Source organism: Cydia strobilella, chromosome 15 (genome assembly GCF_947568885.1).
Source record: "Cydia strobilella chromosome 15, ilCydStro3.1, whole genome shotgun sequence".
Classification (NCBI taxonomy): Eukaryota; Metazoa; Arthropoda; class Insecta; order Lepidoptera; family Tortricidae; genus Cydia; species Cydia strobilella.
This window is the reverse complement of record NC_086055.1, coordinates 992,971-1,010,167: the sequence shown is the minus strand read 5'-3', so window position 1 is coordinate 1,010,167 and position 17,197 is coordinate 992,971. Positions and strand designations below refer to the sequence as shown.

At 34.6% G+C, this 17,197-nt stretch overlaps 1 protein-coding gene and 2 long non-coding RNA genes across 3 annotated transcripts in view; 2 read left to right on the top strand and 1 right to left on the bottom strand.

The window, feature by feature from the left end:
- The window catches only part of LOC134747769 (connectin-like), a 138,094-nt gene extending 124,529 nt beyond the window's left edge, over positions 1-13,565 (top strand). Inside the window, exons 2-3 of the mRNA XM_063682405.1 lie at positions 11,357-12,392; positions 12,804-13,565. Of these exons, the coding sequence (XP_063538475.1) occupies positions 11,387-12,392; positions 12,804-13,465 (1,668 nt within the window). The 5' untranslated portion in view covers positions 11,357-11,386 and the 3' untranslated portion in view covers positions 13,466-13,565. The remainder of the gene's footprint in view (positions 1-11,356; positions 12,393-12,803) is intronic.
- The window catches only part of LOC134747790 (uncharacterized), a 302,451-nt gene that overhangs the window by 242,855 nt on the left and 42,399 nt on the right, over positions 1-17,197 (top strand). The gene's annotated exons all lie outside the window — the stretch shown is intronic.
- The window catches only part of LOC134747789 (uncharacterized), a 106,047-nt gene that overhangs the window by 46,527 nt on the left and 42,323 nt on the right, over positions 1-17,197 (bottom strand). The window lies entirely within an intron of this gene.

Genomic DNA, 17,197 nt, shown 5'->3' with positions numbered 1-17,197 from the left:
AATTTCAGTTGAGATAACGTTATTACCGATTAAGTTAACGTTACGTTATTATATCTTACTATGGCAACACAATAACTCATTATTTTATCACGGCAACCCCGCAAGGATGCGTCGCAAAGTGACAGTAAAAGGGGGAAGATGATTCGCGCCAATCTGACCGTTGTCAGTTTGAATGAACAGTTTTAAATTTTACTCAGTGCTGTGTAGATCAGTTTAATGTTATTGTGAATTGTGACTAGTGAAATTTTGCTGCTGAATAAAAATCGGTAAGTTCGGATATATTTCTTACTTTTTACATCCTATCTAGTCTTTTATTTATACAACTTAAATCGTTAATTTTGTACATTAATGCCATTGTTTCTGCATTATGTATATCACGTGTATTATTTTATTACCATCTCATGTAAAATATGTATTATGTAAAATTAATTTCAAAGTATTACCTTCAAATATATTTTAAATTCTTCTTGATATGTATTTTAAAACAAATATTTAATTTCCATCGTTTTAATCCAAAGATATCATATTTTATGATACTATAACAAATATTATATTAAACTATTTATTTAATAGTTTAATAATCAAAAGTATCATTGTATTAATATTTTGTTAAACATATTTATAGACATGTTAATATCTTTACATACTAAAGACCACAAATAATTGCAAGTAACCGGCATTCAATCTATTCGATCACTCTTGCTAAATATTCAATATTCAACTAAATACACTATGTATGGCATATTTACTAAATACTTGTGTTATTTTTAGTATTTAGATCAGTTAAATAACATTCTATCTCTATCTTTGTACTCAAAAACCCCACACATTTCGAACCCAGGTATAGAATCTCCGTGGCGCTGGTTTTTTTTTTTTTTCAACAATTTCAACATGTGCAACCAGGCTGACTCTTCTTCGAAAATCTATTGTCTTTAACGGTCTTTTGTTTATACGACCGATGACTTCGGTTCCAACTTTCCAATTTTATGACTTGAACATGTTTTTATGTTAGTGAATAATGATAGTTACTCAAACCCGTTAAAAATATTTTTGAATGGTTATTAATATACTATTGCAAATAATTTGATTGTTAGCAACATTGATGCTACTGTTAAAACTATGACTATGGCGTCCTCTGTGGCGCCCCCTGGCATAAACTATAAGTTACAAATTGGCACTTCGGTATTTCCAACGTCAAACTCTTATTTGAAGTGCTAGCTTGTGCTTGAAACGTGTTAATCATGAAACTTGAAAATATTGACCTTTTGATCTGCGACTTTCCAATAATTTGGGATAGAAATAATTTATTCTATGGAGACCAATTTTTAACTGAATTGGCTCGTAAAGAACTTTTGAAAGTAATCAAAAATGAAAAACCTCATTATAACATAAACATGGTAAACCAAAAAATTAGAAATTTCAAGGACCGTCTCCGTAGATTAACGGTATATATTTTCATGTTTATATATTTATTTATTTATATACTTGTTTTGACAAAACATTTTATCATAATGATCTCTTAACTATTATCATAAAAATGTTTAATTCTAATACCAAAACATTTCTTATTACAGAAAAAACTAATCGACAACAGACAACATTTCCGGTATAAAATCCGAATAATCCAATCGTCTCCGGGATTCCCACACTACGCTACTATCACCGTTGAAGAAATTCAAGATCAAAATCAAGTAAGTATAATCAACATATTGATAACCTATTTTATTTATTCATTGTTTAGCTTTTTGTTAATTTTATTGTGTTTATTTATTTTTAGATTCCATCACAGTTAGAAAATTTACTATTCGACATCCCGGAGAAAGTGGTTGAAAACGAAGAACCTCCTTTTGACATCAACGTACGTTGTTTTTTTTTTATTACATATATTTTACAATACAATACAATACAATACAATAATTTTATTTGCAAAAAAAGGGTAACGTTTCTTATTCCATTATCAAAACTTATAATAATGCTTATCTAAAGAAATTTTAGGCCCTAATCAATGAATCCGGATTGCTGAAGGACGGATGATCATACTTGATCCTACCCTTTATGTAAGTAATACACTGTTCTTTCTACTATCATACATTTCTCTTTCTCTTTTATGCAATGTTTTTCTAGGAATGCCAATTTGGTAGAACACGATCAATTCTTTAAGTATATAATGCATTACGTAATGCTAATTTATACTTAACATTTAATGAATATCTATTTATGTTGTACTATCCTAGTGCCATTTTATTAACTCATTACGTATAAGTATAGGTATATTATATAAATTCAACTCATTGATCTATACCAATTTTTCTCGTCTAAAATCTTTGTTTACACTAACTTTACAGCTAACCTTTTTTTTCCGATCCCTTTTAAGTGGCTGAATGCGTCTCTCGATGTGCATCAGCTAATTTTAGACCATTTATATTTGTTTTACGGTTTGTAAATTTTTACTTAAAAATGATTTCAGATACGTAAGGCGATCGGGCAAGCTGATTATATGTAATTAGACCTCCTAATTATGTGACAACAGTTTCTAAGTAAGTATGCTTTTCCTAACCTTATAATATTTCATTTTTATTTATAAATTAACTAAAATAATTTTAATGAACTATCAAACATCATCATTATAACAAATTAATAAATTATATTGCAGTAATCAAACATTTACTCTATTTTCTTATTCAGATTAATTATTTTTAACCAAAAATGCTTTTAAACAAAAATGATATTAAGATATGTCTAATTAATATGCTATTGTTTTTTTCTATATGACATATTGAAATCTACGTCTGCCAAAATAAATACAAATCGATCTTTGTTTTTTGTCTAAACTGAATTATTCCCGTTTTTCAGATGTTCCACCTAACTAGAGACCGAGTGTGGCTGAAAGCTGGCTCTTCATTTTATTAGAGGTAATTAAATTGCTTACTTGTTACTAACATACCATTCACTTTTTCTATCAGATTATAATATGATACCATTTAAATATACTTTTCAAAATGATTTACTGAATTCATAATAATTACTACTAGTCTCTTGTTGATTTAAAGATATTTTCTGTATATACTTTATTTTTATTTTTTTATTTTTTTATGTATATAAAAATATTTTTTATTTTTTTGTGAAAATCCACTACCCCTATTTGTGCCTTCGGGTAACATAAAGTAGCCCAACCCTTTATTTTACATGCTTAAAAGGTTATTATAATTAACACATATTTTTCACTTATTTAAAACACTTTTTTAACACAACTTTCAATGGTTTTCTGCACTGTGTTGATAGTAACAATACATATATGTATTCGCTCGCACATATACATATATGCACATATTTGTTTGTTGAAAACAAAACTATCGCCCCCTATCTTTTCGAACTTGAATAACGCATTGTATTTTTAGCTAATCTATACTAGCTTGTTTATACTAATGTATTTTTGTGTTTGTTACAGGTGATATTACGCTAAGCCACGCTACGTCGCTACACATCGGTACAGTGAAGTCAAGAGGAGGAGAATTTAATATTGATGTTCAAAATAATATATAGAAATAATGTATAATTTTTAGAAAAATCCAAATCAAATCAACTCACATTCCAGTTTTCTTACGGCAGCAAAAATGTAGCCAAAGAGGCTACTTTCTATAATAAACTATTTATATATTTAATCCTGGTCATTCTGGTACCAAAAATGTACCTCTCTAATCTCTCTACTACTACTACTTTAATAAAACTACCAGAATTGTTTGAAAAAGATTAAATAAAATATATAAATTTGGCCATGTGATCGTCTAATGTTAAAAATACGTTGTGAACCTTAGTACCCATCGTCTTTTATGTGCAGATTGATTAGATTTGGATTTCAAATACTATCCCTAAATATTCTAATAAATTTGTAAATATTGCTACTATGTTTCTTTTATGACTCTATTGTATGATAAATAAAGAGTAAAATATATATTTTTTTGAATTTATCTCCTACCGGGCCCTACCGTGACCAGTTACCGTGGATAGTAGTAAGTCCTTTTAGTTTGTAATTTAAAACTTATATTTTCCTTTTATATATATATATATCCATTCGCTAACCTAGCTAGCTAAAGGAAAATAATTGTATTAATGTAATGTAAAAATAGTACGTACAAACTTACTTTATCTACTGCCACGCCCGGATGAAGACGGGTCCCTAATCTAGATAATACCCATTTTATTTTATTTTTATTTTTAATAGGTATTCCTATGCACTATGTAATATTTATTTTACCAGCGTTTCGTAACCTAATTTCAGACGAGAAGAAACGCCAAGAAACTCATCTGAATATACTTTAAATGAATGAAATACTGAAACAATCGTCTATTAAATATGATTTTATACCCTTATTTACCCAGTTATAGAAAAGCTCAATTGTCACTAGTGAACTGCTCTGCCTGTCACTAGCTCCCTATAACAAAATTATTTAGTATGTCCTCAAATAACTTTGTTCCCCTATCTCACCCAATATAAAAAATGTGTAAACCTTTATATCATATTTAATGTACGAGCCCCAGAAATCCATCCATATGCTACTGAATCTAGATATTTATTTTGTATTTTGAACCAATTAACACTATAAAGTTTTTTAATACTGTACGCAATCGAACTATGTGTGAAAGAAAATAAATAAACTTAACACCCAAATAATGACTCTACCCTAACTCTACCCCAATTTCACCTATTCTAATGAGTAAAACTAGAAGCGAACCACTAGTTTTACAGGGAGGAATGTGTAAGAGGGACCCTAATCTAAGCTGTAAACGTTCGGCCGACAAAACCGAGGTATGCAAACCCTAGTGTCTGTGTTCTTGCCTCCCCCCGTCTGTGTAAGCCGAAGCTAAGGGTACAAACGAGTAAGGCGCCCTATCCAGATATATAATGTGAATATATAAATATACATAACAAGACCACGCTTCTTCAATTACTAACAGATTTCAATGAGCCTGGATTACTCCAAATGGTCCACACGTGAGACCCTCACATCCCTCTGTCAGACCTTGAAGAGAACGTAAGAGGTATATTCGTCACCTGTGTTGGTAAAAAGGTTGACGCCAGGCCCCTCTCGCGACCTGGACCTAACACTCTACTGGATTCCCGGAAATGCCTGTTTAACAGCCGCAAGGTTAGGCGTTTCCGGTAGATCGACCATGCGATCTGACACAAATCTGGCTCTAAAACACAATAAAAATCACAAAAATAGGTAAGCACTGACACTAAAAATAACAATTGAACAGTTTGACAAAAAGTAGCATAATAACTACGTCATGTCAAGCTTTCAACCGTCAAAATAACCACCTTTGTTTTAACGTCTACGAATTAGCCAGAGATTGTGACAATCCGACGAACAAAAATTGAATAATCCCTTCCCCGCTTGGTTTAGGGGTATTTATAACCATACAACACATTAAGAAAACGCATTCCTCGACGTGCTTTTTTAATAACTCGAGCACCATACTTGAATAGTTTCTGCAAAGATATTATGTGACTCGTATAAGAGAAGCAAAGTTTAAGCAAAAAACGCTCATCGGAAACCAAGGAACAATCACTCTCAAACAGATGGTGCCACACCTCTGATACTTAACAATAGAGTATTATCCCTCCAATCGAGCTAGTTTCTCATTTTAGAACGGTCAAATCGCCCCGCTAATATGGAATTCATATGAAACACCACATAATGACGTCACGGTCATCTCATCCTCCTTTTATAATTCTATCTGATTTATTAAATATAACTTGTATTTCATAACAACTGCTATCTATGTTTTTCCAATAAATATCCGATGCTTTATTCCAAGCATTTCATTTATTTTAACTACAATAAAAATCCTATTTTAACACATATTAACGAAATAACATGGGTCAAAATCATATGATGATCCAATAATAATCATTTACATATATATATATATATATATATATATAAATCTTTTCGATATTTTTATACATTTTCATTCTTAGTTTCTATGCTGAGTCGACAGATGGTAGAAAACGAATTATAATCATAATCAAATTGTTAATAATAAAAATTACAAATCATAGTTATTGTCTATATCTAATAGGCAAATATCAAACACTTTTAATACATACAAAATACTGTACGTAGCATTACGTATCTGATTTTATAAGACCACAAACCTAGAATTTACCATAACAACAACCCTCTTAACAAACTATTCTCTTTGGTGTCTGCAATCATTTTTTCTGGTTAACGGCCCACTTGGACACATGATTTGGTTAGAGTTTTTGTTTGTTATTTGGAATTTGGCGTGAGAACACTTTTGCTTTTATTTACATATTGATTTACTGAATGCATACGTATTTACTTTCATGTATTATATTATATGTATCATTGGTACTTAATAATCAAGATTTTAAGTTTATGAAAATATTATAGACTGATCAGCTGTGTCGATCATCCTAGTATAAACCAAAGTCGCCTTCCGCTGTCTGTATGTCCGTCCCTATGTATGCCCAGATCCTCAAAACCACGCAACGGACCTTGATGCGATTTTCCCCAATAGATAGAGCGATTCAAGAGGAAGGTTCATATGTATAACCTGTAAAGATTCTGCTCAAATTAGTTGAACTACCCGTGCGACGACGGGGCGGGACGCTAGTTTTATAAATTAACTAGTTCAGCTAGTGCGTCTAGTTACAATATCTATTTATTTATTTATGAATATCCAGGAAGGAAAATGTAGACTCATCTTCATCTACTATCCTCTTCACGTCTATGAGTCGTTCTTCTTTAAATACGACCTTGCACCTCATTTCCTAAAATACAATTGCATCAGTGTTTTCTTGTTACTTGAGACGTGAGTACCAATCACGAGTACCAACAAAGATAGATATAACTCCGTAATAGATGGATACAGTCTAAGAAAAAAACGTGCCTCGAAAATCAAGAAAATTTGATTCTCGTTCAGAGGGCGCTACTAGTTTTGGCCTACAGTCGTATAGATGGCGTTGACGGTTTCGTTTGTTATTTAACAATTTTAACGCATATCAGTGAAAGAACATGGGTCAAAATCATAAAAATAATTAATGCAAATTAAAAAAATCATTTATCTATATTTAAATACATTCTATCGTATTTTTGTAAATCTTAATTTTTAGTTTTAAAGTGTGTCGACAGATGGCAGTGAATTTACTGGGGTTACAAAATTTACTATGACAGTACCGCTCTAGTATAAGTTACTCTATGGTACCAATAAATCTACTGAACGAACTCACATATGTGACGCGTGGCTATTCCCGATACATCCATTATGTTGCTAATTCTGTTGCTACTATGTCACCGTTATAAACCCATTGCTGAGTACCGAAAACTTACTTAAGACGGCCCGGCAACGGCCGCTGTTCATATGCTAACAAATTTTTTCACTATTCATCATTTGTTTACCCTGTCGTCATGTTACATATTAAGTTTCTATTAATATTATCTTGTAATACAAAATATAAATAATGCAGCAAACTAATACACATGTTAATTATAAATGGAAATCCTGACCCACCACCGTGATACAGTTCACACTAGTACGGGGGTCAGATGACACTTCCTTGCTTGTTGGTTTTGTACCATATATAAGTAAAAAAACAATGTAAGTAGTTTAGCACCTTTATTTACACAATAAAATATATTTATCTTTATCTTTACTCAACATTGCCTTGCCTGAAAAAACTTTGATTATTTAACAAACACCTTATTCTAGTAAAAAAAAAGATTTTGAAAGGCACCAAAAATTAAAACTAATAACTTAGTGCTTATAGTCCATGGGCCAGCTAGTCAAAATTTGGAAAATAGTATAATTTGGGGGTACCAAATTATACCGATATCTTTGCTGGCCCATGGACTATTAAGTTTTGACGACGTAGAAAGGTATTAAAACTCCATAATCTTTGATACTGTGAGATCAAATTCATAAGTATGTAGTGTTTACTAGTCCATCTACTGGGCCTTACTGAAAATCAGCGTCGCGGAGTGTGCCATGTTGGCTCACACCGTGACACCAAGCTGAGTAAGGACCATTTAGCGCAACCTCATTCTGTTTAATTATTTCTAGTTTTAGTCTTGTTATGTTGTGCTAATAAATGCTTTTTCTTTCTTCTTTCTTTCTTTCTTACCTGCGAAGGAGATATAAATTAAACATGAGCCCAAAGTTACTTGATATTAATGTAGGCACCTAATCCTTAATGTAGGTCTTGTAGGTATTCTTAGGTAGGTATCAGTACCTGTCTGTAAAAGTTATTTCGAGATCACGTCTTGTTAGTGACCTGTAAAATTAGGTAAGGTCAATACGGCAATAGTTATTTTTTTTACAAGGAGGCAAAGTTGTTGTTTAACCTTTCGTGCTAATTGATACCCGAGCAAGCGAGATTGGTTCGAAAAATGGAATCTAGCGTTGCGAGGGTTTGAAGGCACGAGGGTTAAACAAATTTTGCCACCGATTGTAACACAAAATTTTTCGCCACACAAGGAAAATACTAACTGCAAAATGTCAAACAAAACCAATTCGAAATGTATGTTACTTATCAAATATTTGGGGCATTTTCTATGAAAAGGGACCTTATTGTCGATGGCGCTTACGCCGCACAGCGTCGTGGGGCATTGTATTTATATCGGAACATCGTTTATAATGGCGTAAGCGCCATCGACAATAAGGTCCCTTTTTATAGAAAATACCACATTTATCATTCAAAATAATCTTTTAAAAGTCGATTATAGAAACAACTCAAAATTTGCATTTGACTACTTTGCCTCACATGTGGATAAATTGCAACTTTCTCATTAGTTTTTGAACAATCAATAGAGCCTTTACGCTGCCGGGCTAGCGCATGATTGACGCGAGAGTATCTCGCCGCGACATAGACTACCCGTCCCTCTTTAATTAATACAGTTAGTAAAATACGGATAGTCACGCCAATCACGTGCTCGGCCTACTGGTGTGGTGAAAAATCCGTTTACGGGAAATTCCGTACACGATTGTTAACTTCATCGAAAACGCGGCGATTGAATTTAGTTTCACCAGTCAAAAGCAGATAGGCTTTGTTTCCTACGGTTTAAACACAACGGTGTGCTTGAGCGTCACCTCAGTAGATACGCAGTGTTAGATGATAGACAATTCGGTTTTCGTGCTGGTCTGTCTACTGAGAGTGCTATTCTGGTTCTGAAGCACACCGTCAGGTACTACACTGACAGGAGAACCCCCGTGTGCGCTGCTTTTCTCGATCTTTCGAAGGCCTTCGACCTAGTGTCATATGAAAAACTATGGGAGAAGCTGCAGAAGGCGGGTCTTCCTCAAGAACTGATAAGACTGTTAAAATATTGGTACAACAATCAGTATAATTTTGTGAGGTGGGGGATGTCGGTATCGGATGGTTATAGAGCTCAGTGTGGAGTAAGGCAAGGGGGACTTACATCTCCACTACTGTTTAACATTTATGTTAACCAGCTGATTGTCGAGCTCAGCAGCACCATGGTTGGCTGTTCGATCGGTGGTAAAATGGTAAATAACATAAGTTACGCTGACGACATGGTGCTGTTGAGCCCGTCGATCAGTGCTATGAACAAATTGTTAAAGGTGTGTGACACGTATGCGGAGTCTCACGGGCTCATCTATAATATTAAAAAAAGTGAGATACTCATCTTCCGAGCTGGTAACAAGACCCTACCAATAGTTGAGCCGGTGACACTCGGCGGCGTGGCCTTGAACAGAGTATCCAGTTTTAAATACCTGGGACATGTAATCACCGAGGATCTAAAGGACGATGCGGATATAGAGAGGGAACGCAGGGCACTGGCAGTAAGAGCTAATATGTTGATTCGCAGGTTTGCGCGTTGTACAGTGGAGGTTAAGAAAACATTGTTCATGTCGTATTGCCAATCATTCTACACGTGCGGCCTGTGGATCAATTATACGAAGCGTGCTTACAGTGCTCTGCGTGTCCAGTTCAATAACGGCTTCAGGATGCTGTTGGGGCTACAACGCTTTTGCAGTGCATCAGGCATGTTTGCACAAGCACGAATGGACGATTTTCATGCCATAATGAGAAAAAGAATCGCCTCTCAAATGTATCGCCTGCGGGGTAGCACCAACAGCTTGCTGGTAGATATAGCCGAGAGGTGGGATTGTCCGTTTTTTAGCCACTGGGCGTCGGCTCATCGTCCTGTTTACCGGGACCCCAAATAAATAAATAAATAAAACTGTAATACCTAGGTTAAGATGTACTAACTCTAATATTATAAGTCTGTATATAACTAACAATCTATGGGCAATCAGGCCTGAAATAAAGAATTTTATTATTTATTATTAAAAAAAAGCAAAATACGCTAGTGTATACGGAATTTTCCGCAGACGCATTTTGCCGCAATGACCTTAAAGAAACATATGTTTTATATAAACAGAGGGGTATCATGATCTACTCCTTCTACTTTCTGTTACTGTAAGTGAATTATTTTGCAAAATAGGTAACTTGATTAAGCGGGGTACTGTTCAAACTAATTATTCACAGAAATATTCAGTGCTTTCATTAGCTTGGCAATGAGTATAAGACGTGACTTGTATGCCGAGTGATCTAATATTTTATATACTGTTGTGATGCTAAATATTTTTGCTACTCTGAATCATGCGCTTGCAAAATACACTGGTGAATTTATGTTAAAAACAGGAGTGACGTTCTACCTTTAAAATCTCAGTTATTCAATGCCTATTCATATTTTGATATTTCACGCCTGTATACTTATAGAAACCTGATGTCAAATATAAACGATAACAATTTTGAAAGCCGAAGTTATCCCTTCTTCTTCTTCAAGTGCCTTCTCCATCCCAGAGGTTGGCGACCTTATGCCTATATGCCGTTCTATCCGTAGTCATGCGAATTAGTTTTTCTGTACTGTCCACGTCTAACCAGTCTCTAAATGTTCCTTGTCCATGATATTCTCCTTCTGCCACGTCCTCGTTTCCCTTCAATTTTCCCTTCAATAATCGTCGTCGTATTTTGAGTTTCTATATATATGTCCGAAATATGAAGCTTTCCTTCCTTTAATAGTTGTTACGACTTCCACCTTTTTCTTCATTAATAACATGACTCTTTCGTTACTAACTAAAATGCGAAAATAACTCTGTCTGTCTGTCTGTTACCTCTTCACGCTTAAACCGCTGTACCGATTTAAATAAAATTTAGTACGGAGATAGTTTGAGGCCTGAGAAAGGACATAGAATATTTTTTATCAATCATCATCATCCCACGAGAACGAAGTCGCGGGAAGAAGCTATTACTTAATAAAGTTACAACTCACACATAATTAATAAGAGTTTATTTTCATTTCAGGTTAAAAGGAGACAGAAGACCGACGATACAATGGCTGTTCGGATAATATTGGCACTTCTTTACATCTCATCCAGCTTCGCAGCAGAAATTTTTACTAAAAGGGACCGCACTATCTGCGATGTTGACTATAATAACACATTTAAGATCCAGTGCCTCTGTGACAAGGATCAAGCAAACCAATTGATCCAAAGCGCAGATTGCTATGTAACTACTGACAACATCTACCCCGATGACCCAGCATGGGACCAGTTCTCCATTTTGAAAAGCATCAAAAAACTGAGCCTATCAAATGCGAGAGGAAAAACAATCAAATATATCCCCACTAAAGGTTTGCAGAAAACCAATGCCCTGACCAAGATAGATGTTAAATATAACAATATACAAAAAATTGAGAGTTATGCATTTGGCAATTTGACAGAATTAAAAGAAATCTACATAAAAGATAATAAGATTGAAGTTTTGGAGGTAAAAGCGTTTGCCCATCTCAAGAAGTTGACAAAAATTGTATTAGACAAGAATAACATTGCTGAAATCTATAGGGACGTCTTTGTCGACCTGCCGAATCTCCAAAAGTTGTACTTGACGACCAATATGATCACTACTATCCACGATAAAGCATTCCTGAATTTGAACAATCTGAGACTATTGGAGATCGATAACAATTTACTGTTCAGTTTGAACAATGAAACATTTTCTGGTCTGAGCAACTTAGAAATATTGGACTTAAGTGGCAATAGTTTGGAAGTTATTGGAGACAACACCTTTTTGCCCCTAAAAAATCTACGTTCCTTAAATTTAGAAGGAAACAAAATTCAAATGCTTGATGACAAAGCTTTTAATGGACTTGAAAAACTGCATTCACTCACTTTAGCTAATAATAAGTTGACTAGCATTGACAGTGTGAGAATCTTCGAAGTATTAAAAGACCTGACGTCATTGAGTCTAAGGGATAATCAGTTGCAAGAACTGAATGTTAAGGTCATGGCGCCAATTCTAAGTAACTTCTATGGCGTAACCAGCTCTCTGGATGTAGAAGGTGAGACCGATGTTATCATTAATCGTTCAGTAGATTTGTAATCACATTTTTTATTATAAGTTAAGTAATAGTAACTATGTACGAGTATAAGTACTTATTTAGTGTAAAGGCACCAGTCGACAGCTTTTCTTGCCAATGCTTAATTTCTATAATGAGCAAAATATTAAGTTTTCATACCACAAATAATAATATTTCAAATTGATCAAATAAGACAAAACCAAGTTACATGATGACATGGGACCATTTTTAGAGTTTTCCGCCATATTTTAAACTGGCCTAGCCAGCAAAATTTTTTTGGCAGTATTTGTTTGCTATACTTAGGCAGTTTAGCGTATTAAAAACCCCACTTTTCCAAACATTCGTTAAAACTATAACGCACTTAAGTTTTAATGTTTTTTTTTTCTTTTACAGGAAACAACTTTCTCTGCGACTGCCGGTTGGAGTGGTTCACAATACTGCTGAACAAAACACAAAACAAAAATCTCGAAATAGCTTTAGAGAACCTCAAATGTACGCCAGACGCCAAAGTTAGTCAATTATACGCCAAAGCCACAGACGTGGAAAAAAGTCAAGCCATTGAAGAAGAACCTAGTCAGAACGGCGATTATGAGTACTATGACGATACACAGTTGAATGGAAAGCTTTTCTATATCGATTTGAGGATATTGATGAACTGTACCAATGATACTGCTATACAGCCAATGATACCAGCCAAAGATGCTAGCCATGAAAACAAACGTATCGCTACTGAATCCAAAGTAAATACGATCCTCAACAATGAATTGCTCGATTCTCACGCAAGGAAGGAAGCAGTCACTGAAACCAGAAAGAAGATTGTGAAACCTACTGATGTTTCCGTTAGTAAGCCGAATCTGTATACTACTAGTCGTCTGGCTACAGTATCTGCTAAGCCAGAGAAAAAGGCTTATGATGAACGTGAAATGGCAGCAGACGAAGCCAAGCCTGATGCTCTGAGAGACCAAATTTCTGATCATATGCCAGGAAGTGCACAGCAAAACCTCGCTTGTGCCGCATTTACTGTTACCGTTTTAGTGTCTAGGTTATTATTTTAATTTAATATAATTCAACTAGTAAGTAATAACGTTTAGTGTATTATGTTAATGTATTTAAGCTCTCACAGTCATTAAAATAAATAAATAGATATAGAGACTGGAGGTTGTATGAAATTATTTTTGATCCTGGTTTCCACATAACTTTTTCAGCGTGTAGGTACGCTGTGTCCCTGGCAGATACTCTTATTGTAAATACTGCCTATCCCTTGACTAATATTCTTCGAATTTAAGTACATACTTGAAAATTTTAGCAATTTCTGGGTTTTCAGTTTGATTTTTGTGTATTACACACGTTTGTTTATTTGTTTGTTTGTCTGTCTGTCACAACTGAAATGAGACAATGACAAAAAAGGTTATATATCAAATGAAATGGCTCATTGTGAGAACATAAAACTCTTCTTCATAATTTTAAGATAAATAGGTTAAAAATGTCTGATTGAGAACCTCGTGCATAGGTATTTCTTTGGAGTTTATTCTTATCCTAACAACATGAATATGTATTGTGTATACACACTTACAGGCCACTTCAAACGTGCACCTGACAATCCTGACATCAAACCCATATTTGTATCATATTGGAATCGTATCAGTTAGCTGTCATTTAATGCTATGATGTCAGGTGCTCGTTCGAATTGACATGTTCGTATCTTTAAATAAACTCAAAAGATAAGTACTTCGACAGCTCAGTTGGCTTAACGAAAGAAAAATTCATACAGTATTGAATTATTCGCATAAATGCATATAAATAAGGTTAAATCTCCGAACATTACGAATGGAGAAAAAGGTTTGACAAACTTTTCCAAAGTAGGAAAAATACGCAAAGCGCGCTTTTCTTTTCGCTGTGAATTTATGTACCTATTGTATAATATGGATGGACATAAAAAACTCGAAGAAATTGTTGTTTTTGGTGCAAACTGCTAAGGAGTGGAATTTTGTCGTCGGCATGATCCAGAAGGGGCCTAACCAAGTTGAAAACCGTTAGTAGAAAACGCCAATTGAAACTTAATTAATGTACAGATGTAGTGCATAATTATTTTCCATCGTATTTTCACGGAAACGTATGAACGTGTCTTGCTATTTCAGTCAGTCTCGTTACAAAAAGTATTGACGTTGACTGAAGCAGCATGACAAATACGAACGTTTCCGAGAAAATACGAAGGAAAAGAATTATGCACTAAAGCCTGCCCGGGAATATATGATCACGCGCCATGTTGCGGAATTTCACTGGAACTAATTTTTTCATACTATACTGAACTGTCACCCTTTACATGAGAATAACAGCGCCCTCTTGACAATGATCATATATTTCTGGTCAGGCTTTAGGTACATCTGTATGGAAATAGTTACCTTTCGTAGCAACTGTCATCTCGATACATGTGTCGCTCTTCAAACTCGGGTAAATCCAAGGGCCTGACACTCTTTGATAGAGAAAGATAGTCTTATTGCGATTCCTATAAGAAGAAAGAGAAAATAGTGCCATGCTTTGTCCTTATCACCGACCGGGTTTTTTTTTCATGTTCGGGTTATGGCAGCATAGCTAGGTAGGAGGCGATGGCGAAATACAGAAATTTATGAGTGAAAGAAAAAAATTATTAACCTGTCAATACATAAATATGTCTTTCTCTTACCCCTGGTCGCTCGGTTTCATGTCTATAACTACTATACTATGTCTATAGGTAAATTCGTTCGACCCCTACCCTATTACCTTTTCTAACGTAAGAGCCCATCAACTTGCTCACTAGCGCCACTGGGCCTTAAAAAGGGGGCCGCTACGTACTGTGTTTTGTATTTAAGTACCTTTTGAATGAAAAATGAAAATCGGGTTGCACCAAACCGTCTGTCACCGTTTTAGCGTTCGCTAAAATATTGTGTGGGAAGTTTCATAGTTCTCTGCTGCTTAACGTTGATCAGTCTGTTAATTGTAGTTGGTGCAACTTGCCCTTAGTGTCACATGTATAAGGGCATAGAGTAACTTATACTAGAGCGGTACTGTCATAGTAAATTTTGTAACCCCAGTAAATTCACTGCCATCTGTCGACACACTTTAAAACTAAAAATGAAGATTTATAAAAATACGATAGAAAGTATTTAAATATAGATAAATGATTTTTTTTATTTGCATTAAGTATTTTTATGATTTTGACCCGTTCTTTCACTGATATGCGTTAAAATTGTTAAATAACAAACGAAACCGTCAACGCCATCTATACGACTGTAGGCCAAAACTAGTAGCGCCCTCTGAGCGAGAATTAAATTTTCTTCTATTACGGAGTTATATCTATCTTTTATAAGGGTCAATTCATAACTGTAGACGTATAAGTTACTCTATGCTGTAGACTAAAGCTTGGATATGTTTTAAATCATTACTACTAGCGCCATCTTATGGAGACCATCCGAAACGTTAGGCTACAACCAGAGAGAACTTTTGAGTGGAGTAACAGTTTCGATCGCTGTCGTCCAGATGGCAGCGTACTGTAGTAATAAAGGATAAAGAAGCAGTTCAGACTTATGAGTATAGATGGCGGATTAATCAATTTCATGAAATCTTAATCCATACCAAAGATAGATATAACTCCGTAATAGATGGATACAGTCTAAGGAAAAAACGTGCCTCGAAAATCACGAAAATTTGACTCTCGATCAGATGGCGCCACTAGTTTTGGCCTACACTCGTATAGAGGGCGTTGACTGTTTCGTTTGTTATTTATAATTTTAACGCATACCAGTGAAAGAACATGAGTCAAAATCATATAAAAATAATTAATGCAAATAAAACAATCATTTATCTATATTTAAATACATTTTATCGTATTTTTATAAATCTTCATTTTTAGTTTTAAAGTGTGTCGACAGATGGCAGTGAATTTACTGGGGTTACAAAATTTACTATGACAGTACCGCTCTAGTATAAGTTACTCTATGTCCATACTTATATATTTATACTTATCCATACTAATATTATAAATGCGAAAGTCTGTCTGTCTGTCTGTGTGTTCCCTCTTCACGCTTAAACCGCTGAACCGATTTAGATGAAATCCATACTAATATTATAAATGCGAGTCTGTCTTTCTGTCTTTTGTTCCCTCTTCACGCTTAAACCGCTGAACCGATTTAGGTGAAATTTGGCGTAGAGATAGGTTGAGTCCCTGAGAAGGACATAGGATAGTTTTTATCCCGAAAATCATCCCTTAAGAAAGTAAAAAGCGGGGTGGAATTGAGATAATTATCGAAGTGCCTGCTAATTTGTGTGCAGTGCATAATATGCTTAAATTTAGATTGCTATGAGAATTTTTCCAGGCGCTATTCTTACTCTAGCTGCGGTTACTAAGTCCACGCAGACGAAGTCGCGGGCAAAATCTAGTAATATTATAAATGCGAAAGTCTGTCTATCTGTCTGTCTGTGTGCCTCTTCACGCTTAAACCGCTGAACCGATTTATTTGAAATTTGACATAGAGATAGTTTGAGTCCCGGGGAAGGACATATGATAGTTTTTTTTTTCCCGGAAATCATCTCTCAAAAGGGTGAAAATTATCTCACTTCCACTCCGAAAGTGAGATAATTGATGGCTCGCCTGACAATGATGTAACTATTATGCTCAAATTGAATCATTGCCTTTACATTTTATCAAGGCGTTAGAAGTTAGAATTGTCTTTCAAATAAGAATATAAGGAAGTTGGTAATGTTGGTATAGGAAATCAATAAAAAGCAGATTGGATAAGAAAAGAAGCTAC